The 26,940-nt window shown below is 47.5% G+C and overlaps 1 protein-coding gene across 1 annotated transcript; it reads right to left on the reverse strand.

Annotated features, from left to right (window-relative positions):
* Positions 1-1,761: 1,761 nt before the first annotated feature.
* ZAP70 (zeta chain of T cell receptor associated protein kinase 70) lies at positions 1,762-22,803 on the reverse strand. Its single transcript, XM_010724866.4, has 13 exons — positions 22,607-22,803; positions 10,219-10,673; positions 8,640-8,800; positions 8,027-8,165; positions 6,777-6,855; positions 6,473-6,513; positions 5,633-5,681; positions 4,794-4,968; positions 4,281-4,487; positions 3,811-4,003; positions 3,350-3,490; positions 2,777-2,889; positions 1,762-2,435 (listed from the first exon to the last, which is right to left on the reverse strand). The coding sequence occupies exons 2-13, from the start codon at positions 10,618-10,620 to the stop codon at positions 2,312-2,314; spliced, it is 1,824 nt and encodes a 607-aa protein (XP_010723168.2). The 5' UTR covers positions 10,621-10,673; positions 22,607-22,803; the 3' UTR covers positions 1,762-2,311.
* Between the last annotated feature and the right edge of the window lie 4,137 nt (positions 22,804-26,940).

The raw sequence follows: 26,940 nt of genomic DNA on the forward strand, positions 1-26,940 counted from the left end.
TTTTCAGCTTTTTTCTTCACATGCAATGGGGCTGATAGTAAAAGACCACAATAATGCTTGGCTACTTCTGGTCTGCTGTACATAGATGCATGCGATGGCATTCTGCAGGGGCATCATGGCTTGTTCAGCTTCTCTGCTGGCTGTGTTAGTCACACAGTTGTCATGATGCTGAACAAAATGAAAGTGCCTAGATTGCCAAAAGAGATAGAAAGGTGAGTGCACGCTGGTGATCTTAGTGCAATTGATAAATATTCATGTACTGGTGATAAGATATGTTGCAATGCAATAGATCTGCACCGGTGGTGTGATAGATTGTTAGATGGTGTTGATCAGATGTGAGCATCAGTGGTTTATTGTGTCCCCCGTTATCACTGTGGGTGTTGAAGTTAGAAGATGTTCCACCCTTCAGATGGAGAATTAGAAAGAGTTTTAAAGAATAATGCAAAGTAAAGAGTAAAAATACGACAAGGGGAATAGGGGAAATTGAGATAAGGAGTGAGGGAGTGGTCAGTAAGAGAAGAGAATTTGAGGAAATTTATGGAGAACAGAATCAGCCATAGAGTACTGAACTCATTCTGCGCTCACTTCAGCCTGACTTTATCTCATCAGTGACTCAGCCCTTGCTCAAACACTCTGAGATCAGCAGGTTTCAGTATTTGGGCTGCTGTCAGTGGGCGAAGAGAGATGGCAGAGCTGGATGCGTCTGCGCTGGGGGTGGAGAAGAAGAGAGGCTGTCCTGGTTTGCAGGGCCAGTGCACCATGAGACCTACAGTTGTAGTGGTTTGCATATAGAAAGAACATCAAAACTTGGTTCCTACTTTCTCTGGGAAGAAAACGTGACACAGAAGATAATTTTTTTCCTATCTCTGCTACTCACTGAGCCAACATGAACAGCCACTTTCTCTTCTGATGTCTCCTTTCCCCTCTGTTGGCAAAGATAAGTTGTCCATAGCTCTCAAGCATATAGGACAAGCTAATGGGTTTGAGAATGAAAATGGGTTAGTGTGTGAGTAGTTCCTGTCACTGGAGGCTGTAGCCTAGGCAAAGAGAGGGGAATATTTAGGTTTTCATCAGACTGAGGTTCTCTGACAGTTCTGACGCTGTACCAAGGGGGTAATTCAGGTCTCATACCTGAATGGTTGCCTTCAGATCAAATCCAGCTCCCCTTCAGGTTTAGATAAGGGCCGTGCCCCCACAGGGTGTTTGTTTTACCTTGTGGACAAGGTACACTGTGTGAGTTATTGTGTGGCTTTCAGATACCAGAAGATGCTGAGAGATAAGCATTTATTTTTGCTGTATCTCAGAGCTCTGATCTCCTCCTTCCTTTGCTTCTCCTTCAAAACACTGCAGACCACACCTCAGCAGCATGGGTCATACACTGCACCCAGGGCAGGGGTAGAACAGTGCGAGCCTCAATAGAAAGGTAGGTAGATAGATGGATAGATAGACAGACAGACAGACAGATAGATAGATAGATAGACAAACAGACAGACAGATAGAGGGATAAATAGACAGACTGAGAGATGGATGGATGGATGGATGGATGGATGGATTTCCACAGTGGACTCAGCTGAGCAGCTCTTTGTGCAGGAAAGTTCTATCTCTGCCCCGAAGCCAACCAAGGGTGACAAGGGTGGTGACTCTCCAGGCGTATAAAGAGAATCAGAGAGGGAAACCCTGCCTTGCTGGAAGGGAATGACAATTTTCAGCTTGAAGCAGCTGCATATATTTACAACAGTTCAATAGTCTGAGACATAGGGATGCTAAAAAATATAGTTTATTTATAGAGTGACCAAAATGCTCATTTCAGTAGCACAGAGGCAGTCAGGGCCCAGGGGGCAAGCAACAGATGCTTGGGGTTTTGTTGTATGAGGAGCCTTAACCAGTGCAGGGAAGAAGACACCATGCCCTGTGCTGAGCAGGTTTCCAGCACAAAAATTGTTTTCTAAGGGACGGGGAGAAATCCAGATCTGCTGGAGCCAGCACAGTTCATCCCCAGTAAGCCTGGTTGGCTTTAAGCTATGATACTGGGATATGGTTTTGGAAGTGAATAGGAAGGAACTACGACACCATCCTGTACTGTTGTGTGCTGGTCAGGCTGGAGGTGTAAACCGTGACTGGCAGTTGGGAAACACAGAACACAACTGAGTGCTCTCCTCTGCAGTCTGCTGGCAGCAGCATCTCCTGGCTTCTTAGTTCTGGAGCAAAAAAAATCCCTTCATATAACAGATTAAAGTCAAAATTTGCAAAGAGCCTTTCCAGGTCCTGTGCAGGAGGTCCAGGGTGTGTGTTGAGGGATAGAGAAGGAAACTCAGGGAAAAGCTGCTTTTGACTTGTCCTCTGCCTTCGGACCGTTTTCTGTCTTGGTGGCAATGCTGTAGTAGTAGGTGCGGATCGTGTTTTCCACTGTAAAAAATCCTGGACGCTCCTCCCATCTGCAAGGGCAGAAAGGAACAAATAAGAGCCAACAGAAAGGACAGAAGTGGGTTGACCCAAAGGAGGAGGTAGCAGGCACCAAATAATGTTGGGGGGGGGAACAGGGCAAGCTGTACCAGGGCTAAGGAGAGGAACTGAGACCTTTCTAGGATGAGAGGTGCAGAAGCAGAGAGACTCTGACATCTTCCAGGGTTGGTACAGGCAAATGAAGAGGGACAATAAGCAAGGAATAGATGCATTCTATGTGTCGTGGATTTGGGAATGAGACAAAAGCAGGAGACAACATTCTTTCGTATCGTCCTGATGGGCCAGCAGAGAAATGAGCAAGGGAAGTCCTTACCTATAGGTCCAGCATTGCATCATGAGGGTGTAAATCTCTGCCGGGCACTCGGTGGGACAGTCCATGCGCTTCCCTTGCTCTATGAAGCTGATGACCTCTGGGCCTTTCATTTTCTAGGAGAGGATCAAGTGAGAAAACATTTTAATATTTTTGGAGCTAGCAACAGGCTCAGCAAATCTGTGCTGGTTATCCTTTGGGTCCATGCACAGCACATCCCATATAGCCACCATCTTTGGGTGTCTCATCCCAATCCTGGGCTGAGCAGTGTCTGAGCAACTGATATTTCAGCTCTGCATGCAGTTGGAAGGATCAAAGAGAAGATTTGCTTTGATTCAAACCCAAATGTTGTTTCCCGTTTCCTCTCCGTTACATGAACACAAAGCTGAAGGACCCAAGCAATCCAATTTGTGCCTTCTGCAAAGTGGAAGTGAGCCTGTCTGCTTTCCCTTCTGTTCAACGGTGGCAAAAGCTCAAGGGAATGGAAACTGAAGTTTCAGTGCGTCTCAGCCTGGCTTAGAGTGGGAATCCAGATTGTGGCATCTACCCACGATAGACCCAGCTCTGCCTCCTCACCTTGTATGGTTTCTGCCCATAGCTGAAGGCCTCCCACATGGTCACACCGTAGCTCCATACATCACTCTTGCTGGAGAACTTGTGATAAAGGATGCACTCTGGCGCGTACCATTTCAAAGGCCACTTTCCTGCTGTCCTGGCCTACAGCAAAGAAAAAGGAACATCTGCACCCTGAGATAAAGATTGCTCTGGGCCAAATCCAAGTTCTACTTTGCTACATGTTTGTGTTAAATGCAATCCCACACTGCAGAAAAATCCCCCCTGTCTGCATTTCTTCCTCAGCTCCTGGATCTTTGCAAAGCCCCTTTTAACGCCACAGCACTGGGGTTGGACAGAATGTGATATGGTTGTGCAGCAGGGCTCCTGGGTAGAGCCCAGAGCCCCAGTTTCTGGGTGTCTCAGCCTGCAGCCTGGAGGCCTCCTGCTGGCTATTTCCATCTTATTGCTCTGCTTACACTTACCTTGTAATAGCTGTCATCAGCACCGAGAGCCTTTGAGAGGCCAAAGTCACTGATCTTGGCATAATGCTGATTGACCAGCAGGACATTTCTTGCTGCCAAGTCCCTGTGGACAAAGTTTTTTTCTTCCAAGTACTTCATCCCCATGGATACTTGATGCATCAGCTCCACAATATTGCTGACTGTAATCTCGTCTCTGGAGAGGATGGAAAGACAATGCAGTAATAAAACTGGTGGACAACAAGGACCTGTCATTAATCTATACAACATAGTCCCCTCTAAGCTCTCCAGCTGCAAAGGAGAATGAACAAGGACATCTCTAATCTAGAAGCATCACCCCCTATTAGCTTGCATTAAAGGGAATCTCTTTTTGCTATTATCTCCCTCCCTTTCCCTACAAAGTCAGACTCCTCTGACAGCAATGAGTTTGATGAGAAGTGCAGAGAATCAGCCATGTTTTATTCAGTACTCACTTCTTGGAAGATAAGAACTTGTTGAGTGGTCCACCAGAAGCCATCTCCATCACGAGCATCAGGGACTCTGCCTCACAGACCCCAATCATGCGGACGATGTAGGGGTTGTCCAGCTGGTGCATGATCTGAGCTTCTGTCATCATTTCATCCCTCACTGTTTTCTCATTGTTGCTCTTCAGTACCTTGATGGCCACATCGATCTGCTTCCTGCACAGAGTACAAGAGGAACAGACACATGGATGAATTAAACAGCAGCTGGATTCATGTAATATTTGCCACTTGTAGGTCTGAAGGCATGCCTGGGAGAATGCAACACATATTACACTCTTAGCATACAAAGGCTGTCACTGAAAATCCTGGGAAGGCCACCACTGACCTTCCAAGGTCTCTCTTATACAGCCCATTACACTCTAGGGTCTCTCTAAGTAGAAAATGGATGGCAGGGGACACCTCTGAGCTCAGTCTGAAGCACCCTCTTCTTTCTCCCTGGGCATCTCACAGGGCAGCACTCACTTTCTCATTTTGTAGACTCCCTTCTTGACACAGCCAAAGTTTCCTGCTCCCAGTTCTACTTCGTCAATCATCAGGTGATCCCTTTTCAGGAAGAGTTTCTTGTCCTTCAGTTCCTCAGGGTCACTGTATGGGCTCTCATAAACACTGGTGTCCATGGGCAGCATGCGTGACTTCCCTGCATGTTCCAGAGAGATACAGTTGTTCGTAGATGTAAATGATGTACTCTTCCCCACCCCTCTCTCCTTTGTTTGGATTTTCTCCAGCATTCAAACTTTCCTCCTGGGCATCTCCCTTCCTCTCACAGCCCATGGCCTCACTGAGTTAAAATAGAGGACCTGGAATGGAGAGAAACTTTGGGGCACTCTCATTCCACAGGTTCCTCCAGGTCCCAGACGTGTGGAATCATGAAGGTTGGAAAAGACCTCTCAGATCATCCAGTCCAACCATCCACCTACCACCAGCATGGCCCACCAACCCATGTCCCTGAATACCACATCTACACATTTCTTAAACACCTCTAGGGACAGTGACTCCACCTCTCCCCTGGGCAGCCTGTGTGAACACATCAACGCTCTTTTGGGTGCTTAACTTCACCCCACTGAAATCTAACTGAAGACACCAAGAATTTAGCAGTCAGAAGATGTGGAATGGAACAGGACTTTGCTGGCTATTGGATGCAGGCAAACAGTTCTGCAACATTCTTGGCTCAGCACCCTGCAGTGAGTGGGATGCTCTTGGGTGCCCTTGTAGAAAAGAGGCTTTGCAGCATGGCTTTTTCACCAGAAGGTGATACAAATGGCTTTTCAGATTTCAGAATGAGGGCTTTCAGAGATGCTCACCTACAGGCTCTGGTGTGTATCCATCTGCATTGAGAGGCCCAAGGTTTTTCTGGGAAAGAAACAGTGATAAAGTGGATAAATCAGCCAGGGGAAACCGTTTTAACTTGAAATGGGAGAGGTGAGGGACAGGGAACCTCTGCAGTCCAGCAGAGGGCCAGCTGGTGGTTTCCACTGTAAGGTGTAGTGCTGGGCACAAGAATTGACATGGCATTGAGCTGGTCTGGTCCTGGCTGGCATGATCCCTGTGCAGCTCTGCAGCCTCAGAGCTGTTACTGCTTTCTGATACAACTCATCCAGCACAGCTCTGAGCCCCAGTACTGCTTTCAGTAGTCACCGTAGGAGCCCACGACAGATTGTGAAAGCTCTTTGACAATCTGGGTAAATGCTCAGCCCTTTATTTAGGCTCTGCTGGGCACTCACAGCGCAAACTTGCTGGTTTCAGCACAGCTGGGCACTGAGCGTGGACTTTCCCCAGGGCTGGGAATGCAGAGGAAGCACAAAGAGATGCTGTGGCCAATAGCCAGCAGTGGGGCTGAGCATTCCCAGAACCCAACCACATCTCCCTCACTCCTCCCAGCAAGGAGGGCAGGGGGAGAGGGCTCCCCAGGGACAGCCCCATGTGTTGCAAAGAGCATAGTGTGAATGGAAACCATTCTTGGCACTGATGGTAGCTATGCCCAACTATTCCTTGTCCCCATCCAAGCTGGAAAGGAGATAGCATTGCAGCCGGCCTTAATATATTCCAGTTGAGCTGCTGCCTTTTAAAGAAGAGCACAGTTTGATCAGTTCAAAGTGCCACTAAATGAGGTACCAATAGAACAGAATCTCCCCACAACTTACGCTCACGGAGGGGTGGGTTGGTGGAGCTGGTGCTGCAGAGGCTGTGGATTGGGAGAGAGGTGTTATTAGTGAAAGTCTGCTTACACCCCAAGCAGGAACAGAGCATCAGTCCTTTGAAGATCCAATCCCTCCCACACAAATGTCCCTTTCTACCACTTTAACCATAATGGATGTGGAAACGTGCATGGATATGGGCACTGCTCCCATCCCTCAGGAGTCCCACAGGACAGGATATGAAGTGATGGTTGTGACACCTGGGACAAGTGACTGACTGAGGCCAGGGTTGGCACTGGCACCATCTCACCTGGCATGCTGGGGTTGGGGCAGCTTTCCCTCAGGTAGAAAATCAGCCCGTCTGGTTTGAGCTTCAAATATTCCACCAGCTGATAAAGGAATCAGGGGAAAAAGAGATTAATGCAAACAGAAAACCATCTCTTCTTTTGCAGGCAACGCATGTGGTTTATCATAACGATTTCTCTCAGATTTATGGCAACCAGGGACTCAGTTATTTCTTTCTATCTGTGCACTAAGGAAACTCCCACATCATTTTTATCTGGGTGTCTGCCAGAGCTGGGAAGAGTTTGGGAAGTCAGATAAGCCCCAAAGAAAGACAAAGGGAAAATCTTTAGTAGTAGGGCTGGGTAGGGCATTCTCAGTGTAATGTCGTTGTTGCCACAGCCGGAAGGGACTGTAAGTCTGATAAAGACTTAAAGAAACCTTTGGCTTTCCCAGCAGAACCCCAGCATTCACTTTCTGAATCTCAGGCACTTTTCCAGTACAGCGCCCTCTGGTTCCAACACAGTGAGGGTCTCACTTTAGCTGGAGACCACCACCCCAGCCCTGGCCACCAGAGCACAAGGGTCCAGACTTTCTCTTCCCCTCCTGAGTGTCTCAGATTTCATTCCAAATTAGGAGCCTGGCACAGTTCTGTTTCCATAAAAAAAAAAAAAAAAAAAAAAAAAAAAAAAAAAAAAGTGCCCCGAAGTCTTTGTTTTCTTTCAAATTCAGAGTGAACACAGTCCTGGGAATTTGAAAAATTCAGCAAAACAGTTACAGTCTGCAAACAGCCCTCCCCAGGAAGAAGTTGTGCATTCCTTTCCTGGAGCAGCCCCAGGAGTTGGACTCAATTATCCTTTAAGGGTCCCTTCCAACACAGGTTATTCTGTGATTCACTGGGCTGTGGTGTGCCCACAGTGAGCCAGGATGGGGGTTGGTACCTGGGCTTCAGGCACTTGTCACATCTCCTAAAACCCAGCCCCCTCCTCACAGGTGGGATATCACACCCATCTCCTGTCTGCAAACAGCCTCTGTGGGGTGACAGGATGTGTCTCCTGGCGCTTGGATCTGCAGTCATGTCAAGGTTCTGGGAGTTGGCTCAAGACTTATGGGCCTCCTGAGTCTTTGTGTGCAAGATCTTAAAGACCTTCCAAGCTCTTGGTGTCTTTAAGGCTCCAGATGGCCTTTCCTTTCCCCCAAGGCATGGGCAGATGTAGCAAGGGAGAAGTGCCTTTGCTTTGCTAGGACAGCAGTGCTTATCTTCCCCCAGCACGGTACCTGCCAGAGCGTGTCAAACTTGGTCCCCTCGGGGATGGAGTACTTGCCAGACTTGTCCTGGTCGATCCGATAGTGATAAACTGTTTTGCCATAGACAAGGGACAGAGCATAAGTGCCGCTTTCCTTTTTGTCTCTCAGCCTGGTGGGAAGAAGAACTATTAAAAGCAGCTCGAGGTTTTGCCCTGTGAATGGCTGCAGTGGCGGTTGGTTATTTCTTTCTCCGACTCATTAGGGAGATAATTAAATTAAGGGCTGTCTCACCTCTGCAGAGACACGTTATTCTACAGAGCCTCAATTTCATTGTTAAATATCCTCATCTGAACCTTTTATCTGACATCACCCAATGCATTAATTAATAAGCATGCTTCTTGCAGACTTCTAAACACAAGAAACAAATAAAGCTCAAAACTGGATTCATGAAGGCTAGACACTTCTTGGGAAATAACAGATGTGGAGCGTCAGAGCCTGAATTGAAAGATCTGTAACAACAGTCTGACCATACCTAACCAAACCTCTCAGGACTACTCGCATGAAACAAATAACCAGAGGGCACTGGAAGTGGGGAAATGGTAGATAGAATGGGGATGGTATCTGCCAGGGTTTGTGTACTCACAGGAATTTCCCATCGGGTTGTGCCCCAGAGTAAAGCCTCCGCTCAGCTTCATCCCGGGCAATGTTGCCATGATACCAGGGCATCCTCTCATGGGCTGTGGTTGCAATGAGCTTCTCCACCTGAGGGGCCTGGCTTATAATGGCCTGTTCAAGGGCATCCCCCTGGAAGAGAGAGAGAAGTGAGGCACAGCTTCAGCACACCTCAAAGTGATGTCACAAGAAACTTGGATGGTCCTGTAACTGAAGCACCAGTGACTTTAATCATGCCTGAAGCACTGCTGGATAGAATTTTGTTATTCTGTGTATCACTATTACTCACTTATCTGAATTGCTTTCTCCTCTTAAACCCATCTGATGTCCATTTATTTGCTGGTGAGAGAACAAGAGCTAATGGCCTCAGTTGCTGCAGGGCGGGTTTGAGTTGGATATTAGGAACAATTTCTTCTCAAAAAGGGTGATGAAAAATTTGCACAAGCTGGCCAGGGAGGTGGTGAAGTCACCATCCCTGGAGGTGTTCAAGAATCATGGAGATGTGACACTGAGGGACATGGTTAATGGGAATGGTGAGATGGATTGAAGTTGGGCTTGATCTTAGACGTCTTTTCCAACCTTAATAGTTCTATGATTCTAAGAGTGAAGTCACCATGTTTGAATGGGTGATCTGACATCAGCTTCGTAGGTGCCTTCTGCTTCTGTGTTCCTGGGGAACCAGGACCCCTTCCCTGGCTGCCTGCTGTCCCTGGGCAGTTCAGTCTGGAAATCAATGTGTGTTACCATAAAAGAGTTCTATCAGCTCCACACTTTATAAGGAGCTGCAGGTTTTCATTTGCCAGTAGGTGGCAATGTCCTTTGTGTTATCTACCAGCGGTCACAGTCCGGCTTCATGGAGAAACCCTACTGAAGGTCTCATTCTGACCAGCACCTCTAGTCGAAAACGGGTCAGTTTTAGAGATCTTTTGCAGAAAGGCTCCCTGGGGAGAATGCTGCCTGAGCCATCTTTCTGCAGAAGACTTGGAAGTGACTGAACAGCCACTGTGGAGGCGACAGCAGGGAGAAAAAACTCATTATATGGCTGCCAATCCACAGAGTTTTGCTTAGTCTATCTACCTTATGCATATTCCTGTGTACCACCAACCATAGCAATCTCTCTGTAGCTGTTTTTAAATTTAAATAATAAGCAGACTTGAGCTGGTACCCAGTGCCTCAGGCTCATAGGCAAAGCCTCCAATGACTTTGAAGAGCAAGGAAAACCTGAGCAAGAGTTTTGAGCCTGGTTCCATCATGACATTATGGAGGCACAGATGAGGGTCGAACTACAAAGAGTGTCCCATGTGCTGCAGAGGAGCAAATGGCACATGGAGAAATGCTTATAGAGTAGCTGGTGAACAACCAACACCAAGCAACGGAGATATCAGAATGCTTTCAGTGCCTGCAGCCATAGAGGAGAAAGAGCTGGCTGTACCATGATGTGACAGAAGAGGAGGAAGATATTGATAGAGGAGGTGAGGATGGGAGGTGACAGTAAGCCCCAGAGACTGCGCCTTGCACAGCCCCGTGGTGCTGTTGGCCACGACCATTACCTCCAGTCTCCATGTCTGTCGGACATACTCGCGCACCATGTTGTCCCTCATGCTGTCAAAGACCCCAGGCTGGGGTTCCACGCCACTGGGGCGGTTGCAGGGTTTGCGGAGGGTGCAGCAGAGCCCATCGGCATCCTTGGAATAAAACTCACAAAGTTCCTCAGGCCCACAGTGCGCTTTGCCACCCGCGATGGCGTAGGTTCCATTCATCTGGCGCTCGATGGCATAATGATAGAACTGCAGGTTGCACACCATGGAAAGGACATAGCCCCCGAGGCTGCGCAGGCACTGCCGCAGCAGGAACAGCCCATCTGACATGCCAGCCAGCTTCAGGTACTCCTCAGCCTCCGACCTGGCAATGCTGCCATAGTAGAAGGGAAGGTGAGCGGCAGCATCCGGCATTGCTGCACGCGTTGGAACTGCCCAGCTTGGCTTGCACGCTACTGGTGCTCAATCTGGAAGAGAGAACCATTCTTCATTGATTTAATCTTTCAAAAATGGGTAAGTGGGATTCAAACACATATATCCAGGCGTTCTTCAGCCTTTAGGGTCACTTTGAACATTGCTTGCATGGGTGAATTCACATTTCTGCACTGAGAATCCCACACGGTAAATCCTCTGTTCTGTCCTGAACAGAGCTAGAAAATGTAAGCAGAAATACACCTGATTTTCATCTAGTTCAACAGAGAATGAACCAAATCCTACAGTGAATTGTTCCAGTCAGAAATTACCTTCGCTGTTAAAAATTGTGCTTCTTACATCCATCCCAATGTTCTTAGCTTTACTTCCTATTTTCTCTCTGGTACTGCTCACAATAAAAGGAAATTCTTTCTCCTCTCTGAATAAATTATTTTTGTTGTAAAAGTCCATTAGGACAAAACTTTAAATAAATTAAGATCAAAACATCTCATGTTTTAATCTTTACGTCTAAGGAACATGTAGACATACAACTGCACCAAACACAGCAAAAGAAAGTAAATGCAAACCCAAGTGCTTCTAGGCAGACATTACCCAACAGTTGACAGGAACGAGGAGAAGCCTTCCTCTAATGGTCCCTTGATAAATTGTATGGATTTTTTCCTCCAATGCCTGATTTCTGAATTTGGTCAATACTTTGATTGCAATTTCCTTAAGTCCCTATTTCTACATCTTGCACATGCTCCAGAGAAAGCTGGAGCTCAGAGGTGGCTGGCTGTCATTGCAAAGCAAGTTCAATCCCCCGGTCCCTGTCAAGCTGAAATGTGTAAGCGTTACTGGAATCCCTGCTCAGAGCAGCCCAAAACCAGAAGCAAACCTACCACCATGCTGCTGCAGTGCTGGTTCTTGGTGAAAGTGCAGTGAGAAATGGCACTTCTTTGACTGAGTCATTGCAGAGCCCCTTTCCCTGAGAGTTACTGGTTTTGTATCAAAACATGTAAAATCACCCACGTTGATTAATGGAAATCCTACAACATTTACAGGGTCTCATTTGTTCCTTGGAGCCTAATCTTCAGTTTTGTCATTACGCAGATGCTGACCCCAAAAAGACCAGAGTCAGAGAATCATAGAATCATTAAGGTTGGAAAAGATCACTAAGAGCATCTCGTCCAACCATCAGCCCATCCCCACCATGCCCACTAACTGTGCCAGTCATGGTGTTCCTCCACATTACCCACAAATGCATCACTCATGTTTACAGTAAAGGAAACCCAGACAGTTGGCCAGTCCTCTGGTATTTACCCCGATTTTTCCCAGCATCACCCCCATTTCTGAACGTGATGGGAAGAGTAATGCTGATCATTGGTCCCTCCATGCTGTTGCAGAAGCGGCTCTCAGGCTGGAGCTGTGCTTGGTTGGCCATCAGCATCACAGAATCGTAAAATGGTTGGGTTGGAAGGGATCTTAATGATCATCAAGCTCCAACCCCTCACTGAGAGCTATGTGCCCCACACCAGATCAGGATGCTCAGGGCCCCCTCCAAACCAGCCTTGGGCACCTCCAGTGATGAGGCTGTGCTACCCAGCTGCCTCTTGCCAGCTCTGGGCTCTCAAGGCTAGGGAAGGGCGTGATGGTGTAGGAGCTAGGAGGAAACCATTCTGGTCTGTGCACCTTGCTCAGTGTTCAACAGACCCAATGGGGAACTGGATTTATGGCAACCAGACTCTTCTCTCTACCTATTTGTTTGTTGTGCTCATTAAGCCCAGAAGTGCCCCTCTGATGAGAACAGGAAGGGAGAGCAGGCGCAGGGAGGAGGTCTTTCAGCTAAGGCAGGAAACCACAACAGGAAGCCGTCAGCAGCACTTGCAGCCTGCACGTGGAACGAGTGTAAGCCCTGTCAGGTAGCTCAAGCAAGCCTAAATTCTGACTTCTGAAGCCCCTTTAATCAAAGTCAGTAAATGAAACAAGGTGGGATCTCGGCCAATCTGCCAGTATGAGACAGAAGGCAAACAAGAGCACACCTTAGCTAAAAAACCTGAACAGCAGTCAGTGCTTGGAGCTCATTGGAAACGGTCCAGGAAGCAAAGCAGCCCTGATGTTGGGTTCAGTATCCCCCAGCTCTGCTCCTGAGATGGGAGTACTGGCGGTGGGTTGAAGAGCAAGCACTGCAACTCCTGTTTTTGACTGCAGAGTAAGCTCATGAGTCATGTTCACGCAGGAAGAGGAAGCGCTGAGTATGCAGTGGGAAGGTTGACAGCCTTCTTCATGTGCTACTAATTTCCACTCACTACCTGGGATAAACAGGTACAAGAGTGAGGCACCCAAACTCATTGGTTCCCTTCTTTGTAAAGTCTGGGACCAAAACATCACAGAAAATGGAACATTTGAAAACTGTTCAATCAGCAGATGTCAATGATCATCACTGAGCTCCTACAAAGTTTCCAACAGCCTACACAGGCAATTTGGTCACAAACAGTGTGTTTTCCTCTCCAAGCCCGGGGCTGAAGTCAGGAGAGCCTCAGAGAGATATCAGAGTGAAGGCTGGGATCAGAGCTTGGCTTAGGCTATGGAACCCCTTGGTTCTGGCCATGGAACCCCTTGGTTCAGGCCCTGGCACCCCTTTTGCATAAGACTTGCTGCCACAGATGAACCATGTTATCATCTTTAGAACTCTTCTATGTTCCCAGCCATGTAGGAAAGTCACCTCCTGAAGTCTGAGAGCAGATTGGCACCCTTGAACAGGATGATTTACAGCCCTGACAGTGTCCAGGCTCTTTCTCCTACCCACACCTCAGGGCTCCAGGGCTTGGCTAAGCTCTCGCTCCAAGCTGTGGCTCTGTTCCTTCACGTTGCCTCTGGGTGGACCTGAGCAACCCTGGCACAACCTCAGCAGGCTCACACAAACCTCCCACAACCTTCTTTTCCTGCAGTGTAAAGTGCAGGCAAAAATGAGAACTGGTTTCATGGGTTGCTTTGCCAGACATGACAAACCAGTGCCTGCAGGAAGCGATGCAGGGCTTCCAAGCAGCAGGACCTGTTTTTTCCAGCACCTGCTCTATCTCTGTCCCTCAGGGTGCAGCAGTGCAAGTATTGAACGTTCCTGGTTGGTACTTTGGGTGCTCAGCCCCTCAGGGCTGTGATAATGCCATGTTTGCAAGTTGGTGCTATAACACGAGGAGGCACTGGAAAAAAAACCCACCCACGTAAAAAGTACAGTCTGCATACCACGATGCACAGGAAAGCCAGGCAGGAAGCCATCAAGACGTCAGTCAATCAAATCTATGTGTAGCTGCCCACTTGCTTTTGAAGAGTTGAACAATGTCACAAGTGTAGAAGTTCCCCTTAGATGCCATTGTGAGTTGAGGGCTTGCTATATGCAAGATGATGGGCTGAGCTGGTTCCCATGTCATGGGACATGGTCTTTGAAATGCTAAATGACAATAGACTCAAAATAACTTTAGATCAACTTTAAGTGCTTCATATTTTAAAGCAAAACCCTAAACTTGCTTTGGATTGTCCTGACCATAGCCTTCTAATTGCTTGTGATTAATGTTCAGTTTTCATTTATGCATTCCATGGCAGCCCTTCCAAAGATTTCCTCATGAGCACTTACATTTCCTGGCTTCAGCTGCTTTCTGACCTCCCTGCTGCTGACTGCACATCCAAACCTCAGCCATCCAACCACGTGTTAACATTTGAGCTATGTGTGAGTGGGAGTTGGTGGAGCTCTGAGCCCATTTGTTTGCTCGCCCAAGCAGGTTGCCTAGTGCTTGTCATTGAAGATAACAATCTCCTTTACTTGACAGTGTGTGTTCCTGACTCAGTCCTACCTGATATGGTTGTGTTGACTGAAATTGTGTGGAAAAAGCTCCCTGCTGTTGCTGGAAGCCTGTATTTTTCCCAAGACACCCCATCTGTTCTCATTGTTGAAGCTAGCAGGTAAACCCAACCTGCTCATCTCTGCCCATGGATTTCTGGCTGTGTACAGAAACTCTGCACACCTCTGCTCTTTGAAGCAGAACATGGGAGTCATTTGGGCACAGAGAGATCCCACAGTCCTTTCTGAAAGGAAAAGGTATAATTCCACAGTGGTGTTTATGAGGCCCATGCAGGGGCTCAGCACTGCTGGGATGCTCCTGCTCCACATCTCCGTCACATCTCTGCTGCTTTGCTTCAAATTGGCCCCTCTAAACCTGAGGCTGAGGGTGCTCATCCTTCTCAGAACGGGAGAAACGGTGCAGCAGAGCATGGAGAATTGATGACACGCTTGTTTGGTGCAGTCAGATGGCAGTAAAGGCCTGAGCTCATTCATATCCTGCTGAGGACTTGTTTTCCTTCTGTGGTTATTTGTCAGATGCTAATGAGCGGAAGCAATTTGCTCTTCTCTCCTTGAGAGCAGGAGATGGGGAGGGGGCAGGGGAGGGGGGGGACCACCTGCCTGGGCCCTGTGGTTACAGCTATCTGCCTCCTTTGCTCCAGATGTTACTTTAATGGCTGGGATTGCCATATTGTCTGGTGCCAGCCTGCTTTTCACTGGTGGCTGTGAACCCGCAGAGTGCTGGGGCAGATGTTTCTGCAGTATTGCACAACAGAAATTGGGCAGATTGTGGTCCCCTGAGCCAAAACAGTGAGAGTAACTTTGTTTTTATGACAGTTACCCATTTAGTTGACCACAGGGCAACTACAGGGCATCAGAGGATGGTGGACATGGAACTGGCTCCCCAGGGATGCTGGAGCTCTCAGCAATAAGGTTTGAATGGTTCTGTGTGGAGCTGGGAGTTGGATTTGATGATCACTTCCAGCTGGGGATGTTCTATGACTACTGCAGTAGGAAGCACCAGTGGATCACTTAAAGGTGGTGGTCCTACTTCTGGATCAGCACAGGCAAACTTCATGCATGAACTTGTTTCCTATTTATGCATGGCCAAGCCTGTGGTGTGTCACATGCTCTGACAGCTTCTAGCTATCTCTTAGTGCTTTGCTTATGAAATATGAATAGAAAGACAACAAAGCATGCAAGTATCAGTGTGTTTCTTGGTGCAGAGTGGCTGCTGTTTGCTTTGCACTGGATGATTACTGGCCACAGGATTGGTAATTAGTTCTGCCACTGACTATAGGAGTTTGAGCTCCTTCCCTAAAGAAAAGAGTATTGGTTCTTTATATTGTGCTCCTCTTCCATGAAAAGATCCCTGAACAAGAGTTTATTATAGGTAGGACCTAGCAGACCCTGATAAATCAAAATGTCCAGAACCATATTAAAAGTGCTGCCTTTGATGAGGGTCTCAAAAATCTGACTAAATGTGATGCTGACACTAAAATTTTGGGGATATACGGTAGTATGGACAGTCCCATGTACCCTGGTACAGGGAAAAGGACAGCATTGCTGTGCCCTTTAGTAGATGGGTTAGTGTAGGAACAATCCTGAGTTCTGGTCCCCACAGGTGGGGATACTTCCCTCTTGGACCTCCTGGTTTGCAGTAGCATCTTCTCCTATTCCAAATATGCCCATTAAGGAGCTTCTCTGGGAGCACAGGTGGGGTGCATGATCCACGAGTAGGGGTGATAACATAAAGCAGAACACTGCCCTAAGGCAACTTGTGCTCAGCTGCTGCGTGTGGATTTGCTTTGGAAGGCTGTGAACACCCTGCTGATCCTTTGTAGAGCCGCTGGAAACACTTCTGGCCCCCTGGACCCACTCATCCTGAACAGCTTTTAATTAGGTTCCAGCGTGGTTAAACACAGTGCATTGTTCACTGCCTGGTGTTGGGGAGTGCTCTGTGGTCTGATAACTCAGCTGTGGGTCAGCATGGCTAAATGAATGATGTCAGGATGTCCTGAGGACGGGTGAGCACAGCATCTGTCCCTACATTTACCTGCCATGCAGGTGGAGCTGGAGCTGACAGCCAACCAGAAAGGGGTTGGGATTCCAGCACGGTGAGTGTGCAGTCCTTGAGAGACAGCTGTTCCTTATGCAGCTGTATCAGATCGGCTATTGGGTTCCATACCCTATTCCTTTGCTCCTGGTCTTGGTGCTGGATCTCAGTTATTCTGGAGAGGGAGAGGAGCTGTCTAGAGATACCCTGGGCAGCTCACCCACCTGCTGGTTAACCTTCCATTAAAGTTCCTCTCAAATGGGTTAAAACCTGCTGACTCAGTGGAAATACATTACATCTGATATGTACAGAGATTAATGCTGATCTAGTTTCAGTTCCTTAATCTTTCTGATTAATTTTGTATGAGGCAACGGTTACTGTATTTTCTCCCTACTGAGCTTTTGTTATTGGACTATTTGATATGGTAGATATTGCCAGGCTTCTGTTGGTCTTCTGTATTGCATTGGTCCACCCCAAACTACCTGGCTTCTATGACACAAGGCATCTTTTCTTTGGACAATATCTCTACGCATAACCATAATCTTGCTCTGTTTTATAGTCCTGCTCTGAAGCTGTCCCCAGAGCTCTCCAATCCGTGCCATTAGGGGAAGAAAAGGACAGGGATATGCAATTACTATTCAGGCAGGAGCGAGCAGGTTGTATTGAGGTGGTGTTGGTGCTCTGAACCTGGGCCAGGAGGAAGGCTGCCATGTGCTCGAGGTGCCCAATAACTCAGCCCTACAATGCTGACACAGTAGTACCTTGAGGAGATGACCTTCCTCTAGCCCTGCTAGAGGGGATTTAAGCAGACAGGGTAAAAATATCCAGCTCAGAACTTGGCTGAGACACCAAAGCAAACTTCCCTGTGCTTGCAGCAAGAGCCATGGGCTCTCGAATGGCCATGAGTCACTGAGGTTTCTCAATCTCATTTTGAAAGGACAGGCAAAGGGGTCCAGCAGCCGGTCTGGGCAAGACCAAATGTGGGGCTTTGGGTGTTTGTCACTGGCACTGCTTTTGTGAGCAAAATATTCCTGTGAATAAGTGGGTGGTGGGAAAGGGGTTGGAAGAGGGTTGGGTGCATTCATTGTTTCTCAGATGCACAAAGATGAGTTTTGTTTACGTGGAACAGATCAAAACCAAGGCCCTGCCAAACAAAGTTCCAACAATAAAAAAATCCAACCACAAACCCACCCATACGATTCAGTGCTGGTAGTGGACACCATCCTGGCACCTGCAAGCTGTGGATGGAGACAGCTTATTTCAGTATGTGTTTTGGTCCTAGAAGTGTTTGTAAACATTGCAAGCACAGGATGGAGCAAGTGAAGGGCCTGGCTGATGTGACTAATGAGCAGGAATTAATTATATGCATTATATGTTGAGCAGGTGTGACGGCAGGCAGGGAAAGAGAGCAACCATCAAGCATCTGAAGAATATGATCATCTTTTGGAGTAAAAGCTTGTTTGGATGCACTGAAAAAATGATATGGGGATAATGGAGATGATAACCAGCCTTACTTTCCACTCATTAATAAGAAACATGTTCTAATAGGATCCATCAGGATGTGGAACAGTATCTGTGGGGAGGACAGTGGAAGTCCCACTGCTGCTCACTTAGCACTGGGTCAGAAAAAGTATTGCAGGGAACTATCCTCCATGGGCAGGAAGAAACTGGGATGAGCTAATAGGACTTTCCCATATCTAATTTCTGCAATTCTGAGTTCCATTTAGGGAAAGTTATACTCTCTGTTTCTTTCTCTGGCCAAGATAACTTCTAGTCCAGCCAAAGCTCCATGGAATACTGAAAAACACTGAATGCAGAAATGTTTTTCTTCCACTGTTGACATTTTTGGGTGGTCTTTTGTTGAGCATCAGTGTCTGAAATGAGAACAGATCTTCTGCTTGTTCACAGACAAGGGATACATGAAGAGCATTACTGCTCCCGTGCCCTTTTTTGTGAATTTTTTTTTTGTGAACAGCCACAGTAAGGTGAAAAATAGCTTTTCCTCCATGATCTGGCAGACTCTTAGCTTTCGTCCTTTCTATGCTGTCAATGGAAAGTTGCATCCATCAATGGAAGGATGCATTAATGTCCGCTCATGCTGTCCGTGCTGCTATTGTGGGTAAGATGCACCATCTCCTTTAACTCTTCCACCAAGCAGACTAATGTCGAACACTTGCAGCTGAAAATGCAAACACCATCCTCTTTTCTCTGAACACAGGACACTGCATTGAGCAGCAGAGGGTTAAAGCTGTCTTTTGGAACGCCGTCTGGTCACTTCGCTTCTGCTTTACCCTCTTGCAGCCTCCCCTTGTCGGCTGAACATGCCAACTACTTCTGTTGTGGTCCGCCAGTAACCCATCAAAACAAATTCTTGAAGGAGAACATTGCGGTCCAAGGACAGGGCTTTGTGCTGCAGTGCCCTCCAGGATGCTGGCTCCCACCCAGCCATGGTGGGACAGGCTGGATGTTCCCATCCCATGGTTACTTGGGCACTGCTGGCAGAATTGTTGCTGAGACCCACCCACCACGAACCCGGCTGTGAGACCAACAACAATTAGTTGCAAATAGGTTTTTCTTCTGCAATCCCAGCAGAGACAGAATGGAAAACCTTCCAGGTCCTGGGGAGCTGGGGCATTGGCAGCTGTGCAGGGCATGTCGTGCCCTGCGTGGGTTCGGCTGAGTTCTCAGAATTGCCCGGTGCTGTTTAACCCTGCCCTGGTAACGTGAATGCAGAGCTGCAGGTAGCACTGAACCCTCCTCAAGTTCTGCCTGTGCCTCTGGCATCTACAGCCACCTCGCTCTCAGGGCCCTCCTCCAGGCTCCTGTCCGTTCCTGCATCAAAACTGCATTCCTTGGGGCAGTGCTTGCTGGCTCTTTGCACAGCACAGAGGCAGTCTCTATTTGTCTGCACGGCTTCTGGCTGTGGTAGGACTCTTGCTGACATCTGTCTGTCCTTTATACCTTGACATGATGACAGCTGTGGGAACCCTGAACATCTGATGCAGGATTTGGGGAGAGCTTCTCCCATTGGCTTAGAGAAGTGTGTGCAGTCTCAGCTCCTTAGGGCTTTATGAAATGAGGCTGTAGTTGTTTAAAAATAGATGCACTTACACTCTCACCTCTGCCTTTCAGCTCTGTGTGTGACAGATTATAATCTCAGATAAGATACCAGGAGGCTAGCCATACATGTACATCTACACTCATAATCTTCAGGATCAGTGTAAACATCTAAGAGGAAGAGGGTCATCATTCTTACTCAAAATATCGTGTAAGTTTTCCATCTACCCAGCAGATCTCAGCTTTTTTAGATACCGGCGTGGTCTGCTCCATGGCCATACTGGGAGTTTTCTGATGGGATGGAGAAGAAGCAGATAGGAGCAGGATAACAGATGTTCTTAATTGACCGAACCTATCATGGCTTTCTTTACTTAATGGACTCTACTGAGGGATTATTTGGAAGATTTTCAGAAGCATAAATACTTTTCTCTTAAGGCTTTAATGGATTTTAACACTCATCTAGGTGCACTGTTACTTTCTTATGGGCCAAAAATTTGACTGAGGGAGAACCTGGGCAAAAAGCAGTGGTGCTGTGCACCTCAGCTGCAGGATTTTCCCTCAGATGTGAGCATGAGATTTGAGTCAATAAATGGTAGTTGACAGTTCTGGTATTTCTTGAGGTTTGTCTCTATAGAATCTTAGAATGGCACAGGTCCAACCACCACCCTGACCTTCCAAGTCCCATTGCTAAACTGTGTTCCTTAGTGCTTTATCCACATGTCTCTTGAACACCTCCAGGCATGGGGACTTCAGCACTCCCCTGGGCAACTCATTCCTTGAGTTCAACTCATTCCTCTTGACCAGAAAAAATAAAATAAATTGGCATCTCAGAACCTAACAGCCATCTCCAACTTGACAGCAAAGGTTGACTGAGCACTAAGTTGTTCTGAGCTTTGAGAGGCAAAAGATGAATCTCAGCTTGAAAGCTAATTTACAGGCATGAGAAGAGCTCTGTAAGCATTTTTAAGAGGACTGAACATTCTTCAGACTGCAAGGGGTTACAAGATGGTAGTAAGAAATTCCTGAAGGAGAAATTCTGAAGAGAAATATGAACACTTTTGGAAGCAGGGGAAGTTGACTTGGACTTCAATAACTCAGCTAGTTCTTGCAAAAGCACATCTGCTCTGAAGTGTAGGTGTGTGTTTGCATGTGACCAGCAGGCATTTGGGCAAAGCGTGTGACTTGCAAGTGGTAATGGAAGTTTGCATTCACAATCACTCACTTCCTATGTGAAAAGGTCTGTTCTGAGTGTTGAATTGCATCACTAGCAGGCAGCGTGCTATCTCTATTTTCCAAATACAGAGCTCAAGCACAGAAAGTAAAGGGCTAGATCTGCACGAGGCTTTTCTGTTACTTTGGTAATTCTAAGGACTCTCTGTTCCGGTTATTTGAATACGATTTGAGGATGTAGAGTCATCTTAAGATCTCCCTCCCTTAGAGTGGCTATATCTTTTTGCTTGGTGGATTTTGAAAAAAGCTGCCCACGTTCCCCATTGCCACTGCTATCTGCCCTCTGTTCTAGGCTCTATTCTCCAGCCTGGGTTCCCCAGTCTCTGTTGTGTCCATTAAATCCCAGATTTAGCAGGCCCTTCCTGTCATTTCTGGGGATTTTGTAAGCCTAAATTAGCATAATTCAGTGATCGAAATCATTTGATCAGCGGTGAGGAAAGGATGCGCTTCATGCATCTTTCCTGAGCACGTTGCTCAGCTCAAAACCGTAGAGTCCAAGTTGGCAATATTCATCTCAGTGCCCTTTGCCCTTGGTATCTCTGCTGTTGTGCTGCTGGTCCCCCCACTCAGGGCTTGTACAAGTCAGAGCTGCTGCCCTTTCTGACCTCTCAGACCATACCTGCTACATCTGTGTCTGCTGTACTATTTGAGTGGGCTTAGGACCTGTACAAAGCCTGATGTTTTTAAGGCTTTCTGCTCCTTCTGAAGCCATTTACTTTACAGGGCAGCACAGGGACTGCAGTGTCTGAGAGTTCTCAGAAAATCCTCTTTCTCATTAAGCTTAATAGGAATCGGCTTTTTTAAAAAAAAGCCATTAAAACCCACATGCCTTTATGATTTTTCCAATACTGCTGTGGCACCACCCATATCTGTGTAAGAAGCTGTATTCTTGGGAGCATCAGCAAGCTCCACAGGGACTTGGGTGAGGGAAAAGGGTGGGGAAAGACTGAAAATACACGGATCATCAATATGTGAGGAAGCAGAGCCTCGTAGATCAGTTTGCTCACCCCCTGCCAGGCTACTTAATCCCTTCTCCAGTCTCCTCTGCAGTTCTGCCCATGTGATGGGTTTCCCACTCATCTCTGCAGCGTGTATTCCACCATCTAATAGATCTGCCCATTAGGAAATGTTTTCTGAGGCTTAATCTCAATTTTCCTTTGTTCTAGTTTATTCCATAACACCATGGACTGTACTTGAACTGATGGGACTTGGAATTGTGCCTGTTTTCACAGCAAAGTGCAGAGCCATAACAGATGAGATGACAAAGAAATTAAGAGAAGCAAATGTGAATTTGGTAGAAGCCTCTTTTCAGAATATACTTGCTGTTATATTTTTCAGTAGGAAATCTCTGAAGCCCTCCTTGATTACTTGGAGCATTTTCCAACAGCTGCCAAATACCCTCATTCTTCCCACATTGCTGCTTGGGCTCCCGGGCAGCAATGGACTTTAAGGGAATCTTCCAAAGAAGACAAATTCTGATGTTTTATGTCCAGAGATAAAAGAAGGACTGGCCCCAATTGTTGGCCTGTAAGCTCCCGTTTCATCTTAGGATCTAAACAGCCCAGCACGAAAAAGAGCCGTGATGCCCCATAACACTGTGCTGGTCTTCTCAAGCAGCGACGGAGCAGTCGATAGAAGTGTAGAGAAGCGACACAATGAGTTCAGCTGGGCCTATTAACACCAGTGCTTCACAAGATCTTCCATCCTGCCACAAACCCGCGACGCTACCAGGTGTGTGGAGCTCTTATGAGGCAAGGAACAAAGCAGCCATGTTGTGGAACAGCTACCGACAGCGAAAAAGAAGGTCTTACCTGGCTGGTGGGTGCGCAGAACGTCCCGTCAGGGGGTTGTTATGGCGGTTTTGAAGACAGAAAGGAAAGGAGGGGAAAAACGTTCTTTGGCGAGTGAGATATGTGTCAGTTTTGGAAGATAGGAGGGGAAAAGGCCGTAGCATCCAGTGAGCTGTCTGGCATTTGCTAACCCCCGTTTGTTGGTTTCTTTGAAATGTGACCTATTTCCTTCTTGCGCAAGAAAGGAAGAAAAAATAAAAGCCGTGTAACTCTACAGAGTGAAAGAGCGCTGAGATCTCAGTGCCAGGTCTTCAATGGAAGGATACAGACCCGAGGAAGGTGCTGAAGACCTGTTTTTGTTTAAACAGCTGTGTTGAGCAAAGACGTTGCCTGACAGCAAAGCTCTCTTCTTGCCCATTGAGTGGATGTTCCTTGGGAAGTGAGCCTTGCACAAGCACACCTGCCGTGCCACGTCCCTTGGTTCTCAGTCCTTTGGAATTTTTCACATCTTTGGTATGACAGTTTGTGATGGGTTCTACAGGTTAGGTCTTCACCAAGAAGCCTCTCCTCATCTATTTTTCCTGCTCAGCTTTCTGCTCAACTCTTCGTAGTGCCAAAACAGCCACTACACCAACAGCTAGGAACCATCCAACACAACCCAATGCGTCTTTTTCTTGGAAGGGCTTTCAGCTGTTCCTCAAGGACATGTCTGCCTTTCCAGAAGGGAACAGTGTTTCATCACCAAAGAGCTTGTTGCCACTTGATAGCTCCAAACCCTGGGTTAAGGGGTTTGGTGTCAGCTAATGGGTGACCATGGAGAAAGTCCACAGAGCTGTGACTTCAGAGTGCTGATTGCAAAGACATTTCCCAACAGGAATGATGGAGAATCCCAAGATCTCAGAAATCTGCAATCTGGAAGTTGGGGGTAGGGATGTAATTGTGGCAAGCTGAGCTCGCTGATGTTGAAGGTTTGAGAAAAACAAATATCACAATTGGGTTACACATGCAAAATGCAAGAGGTTCTCAACCATTACATAACTGCACAGCAGTTCATGGATGAGTCCCCTTGAAAAGCCCCGTGTTTATATTTTGACATGGTGCTCTACATGATGTTCACCCAGAAATCTGTATTAAAGTCTGTTTCAAGCATAGGGTGAGATCCTGAGATAGCAGATGAGTCACCCAGCCAATTAAAAAAGGTGAAAATGCAGTGTCCTAACACACCCAACTTTGCAGTGTGAGCAGAGAGGTCTTGCTTCCCAGCAAGGCTCACTTATGCATTTCTCCCTTGCCAATAATCCCCACAAAGTAGAGGCAATGTGTAACGACCTCAGTAATTGTTTTTTTTCCAGCTTTGCTTTCAGAGCTAGCGGTGGTTCTTTCAAGCTGAAGTTACAAGTTTGGGAAACACCAACCCCATTTTTATTTTTTTTTTCTAACACCTGGCATTAATTAAACTGTTTTTCCACAGTTGGGCAATTAGTTTGCATGTCTCCACACCAGTGGAAAATCAAAACCATTTGTTTACAGCCGGTTTTGTTCACAGGTTCTCAACCTGCAGTACTTGAGCTGCAAACAAGGCAGAGCATTTGTTTATTACAGCAGTAGTGAGAAGCCCAAATGGAGCGTTGTGGTGTTAGGTACTGTGCAAACATAAAAAGGATCAGTCTGTGGCCAAGGAGCTAGTCCCAGCATGGATGTGGGGCCAGGCTGTGATGTAGAGCCAGAGCTGGGAACCCTGCCCAGTGTAGATGTAGCAAGAGTTCTTAATTTTTATTTTATGGATAAAATGGTTATACAAAATGACCCCATCGGGCCTCAGCATTGTCCTCCATCTGCGAGAATGGCAGCCTTAAAATGATCATTGGCCTACAAGTGCTGCATCTGAGACATGGCTTAGTGGGCAATATTGGTGGTAGGTGGGCAGTTGGACTGGATGCTTTTCGAGGTCTTTTCCAACCTTAATGATTCGATGGGTGTGCTGGGTGCACTGGATATCAGTCAGCATCCTCCAGAAACAACGCACCATGCAGGCAGGCATTGCTGATGATGTTTCCCCTGGATTTGCTGCTGCATCCCCCAGAAGTGATGCACCATGTGAGCATTGCTCACTGTGTTTCTCCTGGGTTCGGTGCTGCATTCCTGCAGGGTTTGTACCCATGGATGCTGAGCACGGAGCTCGCAGGGCTCCGTGCAGCCACACGAGGGTGCAATGTGTCCTCGGGCTGCTGAGCACTGCGAAGGGGTCCTGTGGCTCTGCTGTGCTCCTGGGTCCTCTCCACCCCTAAATGTATGAGTGGGGAGTTGCAGAAAGAGGATTTTAGGTGTCCTCAAGAGATGTATCCTGATCCTAGAAGAAGAAAGCAGCTGGCAATGTTAGGTATTGGAGACAAATGGTCTTGGCTGTCAGTTTCCTGTGAAATCCTTTTGTGAGGCATGTCTTTTTGTTCTGTATCACATCCCTTTATCCTTTCCCATTTCCCAGGCTCCTGAGCTTGCAATGAGACGTTGGGAAGGTGTGCACAGCCCCATCACCCTACAGAGGCAGGTCCAGACTGGAGTGAACTCGGCTCTTGAGCTGTGGAATTTGTGTGGTTTGGTGTGAAGATGAGAGCATCTGCACAGCCCTGTGCAGGCTTTTGCCCCAAGCACACACAGCAGGGAGAGGGTAGGAAGCACAAAGCAGCTCGTTCCTGTGCTCCTGAGCAGGGGAGATGGACATCTGCAGCCTCAGTCCCTCTTAATTATACACTGAGTGGATTTGAAGACAAGTTTCAGCCCCTAGGATGGCAGCAGGCCATGCTTTGAGCAATTAGTTTTTCCCTGGCACCATTCAATTAAACCCCAAACACTTTGTTTGGTTGCTCTTTTATGTCTGTGCTGTGGAGGCTCAGACAATGGCCAGCGTGGCCTGCAGAGGAAGGAAACCACTCTTTCCACCCAACCAGGGAGCCAGCCAAAAATCCAGCCCAGCAATTGCAGTCTCTTTGAACTCCATTCTCAAGCAGAAAGCCAGGACCAGTGCAAGGACCTCACTGTTGTCCTGGGATGTTTTGGTTCCAGGAGCAGGACCAGAGATGGAGTTTGTGGTGGTGACCATGCATGGACAGAACTCTCCTCCTGGGAGCAAAGGAGGTGTCCCTTCAGCATGTCCAGATTGCTGGGACTAGCACACCTCCTTGGCCATACCCACAGACCTCATCTCAGGGGTTTGCTGAGCCGAGAGCTGCCTGCAATCAGGAGGGTGCCCATGGAAGTATCCCTATTCCTGCTCTCTTGCCTGAGCATCTGTTCACGGCTGCCTTCAGAGGCAGGGGGCTGGGGCAGGATCTGCACCCAGTCCCAGTGGGTAAAGGAAGGTGGTGGAGTATGACTCCTCCTGGGGCACCTGCTGCTGCTCCATCTGAGGAAAGGAGTTCAGAGGGCTTCAGGCAGTGGATGAAAATCCATCGTGGCTGTTAAATGCAAGGACGCAGCCCCTGGCTCAGCTATCCACGTACCAATAGCACAGGATACACTGCCAAAGGGACCACAGGCTGCTTGCTTTCCTTTTAGTCCCTTTTCTCAAGCACGCCATGACCCAATAGACATAAGATCTGACCCACTCTGTGTTCCCTTCTAGCATCCAGGTGGTTACAGTTTTTGGGGCTCCTCTGTCCCCAGAGAGGGGCTCAGGCTGGGGCTCTGCAGTCAGATGCCACAGCTCTTGCTGTGTCCTTTCCCTTTCCTTCCAGAAAAAAAGTAGGGCAGTTGGGAAAGGTCCATATTTACAATGCGTGCAGAATGACCAGGTAATTCTCTTTACCAAAACCTACATATTCCGCTTTCCAACCCCAAAAGAGACTTCAAATGGAAGAAGGAAATGAGCTCCTGCCTTTCATTGCTTATTGTTTTATGTGTCCTGAGAGAGATTTGTATCTAAACAAGCAGTATTAATTACTTGCAGTGTTTATTCTTTACTCTAGCAATGCATTGTCCTCAGTGGGACACTCCACAGTGGCAGCAGAACAAGAGGCATTCTGCATCACAGCAGCCAGCAGGGTGAAAATGATGTAACTGGGGTGGGAAGGGAATTCTTAAAGCACTGGTGAACTCTTGAGGGCTTCTTTAAATGTAAAGCCAGTGCCTACTGGTGCTGTAGAGCATGGCAGCCTTTGTTGAGGCCATTTTGTCAGACATGCGTTGGCTTTATAACAGCATGTCAAAGCTGCAGTTAAAATGAAAGTTGGGAATTGTATTTGTTTTGTTGGTTTGGTAGGGTTTTTTTGGGGGGTGGGGGAAGGGGAGAAGAGGGTGAGAAGCAAATATCCAAGCAAAATTCAGAATTGCTTTCTCTGTCCTGCCTGCCCCTGTGC

The sequence above is a fragment of the Meleagris gallopavo genome, chromosome 30 (assembly GCF_905368555.1).
Source record: "Meleagris gallopavo chromosome 30, MGAL_WU_HG_1.1, whole genome shotgun sequence".
In the NCBI taxonomy this organism is placed as follows: Eukaryota; Metazoa; Chordata; class Aves; order Galliformes; family Phasianidae; genus Meleagris; species Meleagris gallopavo.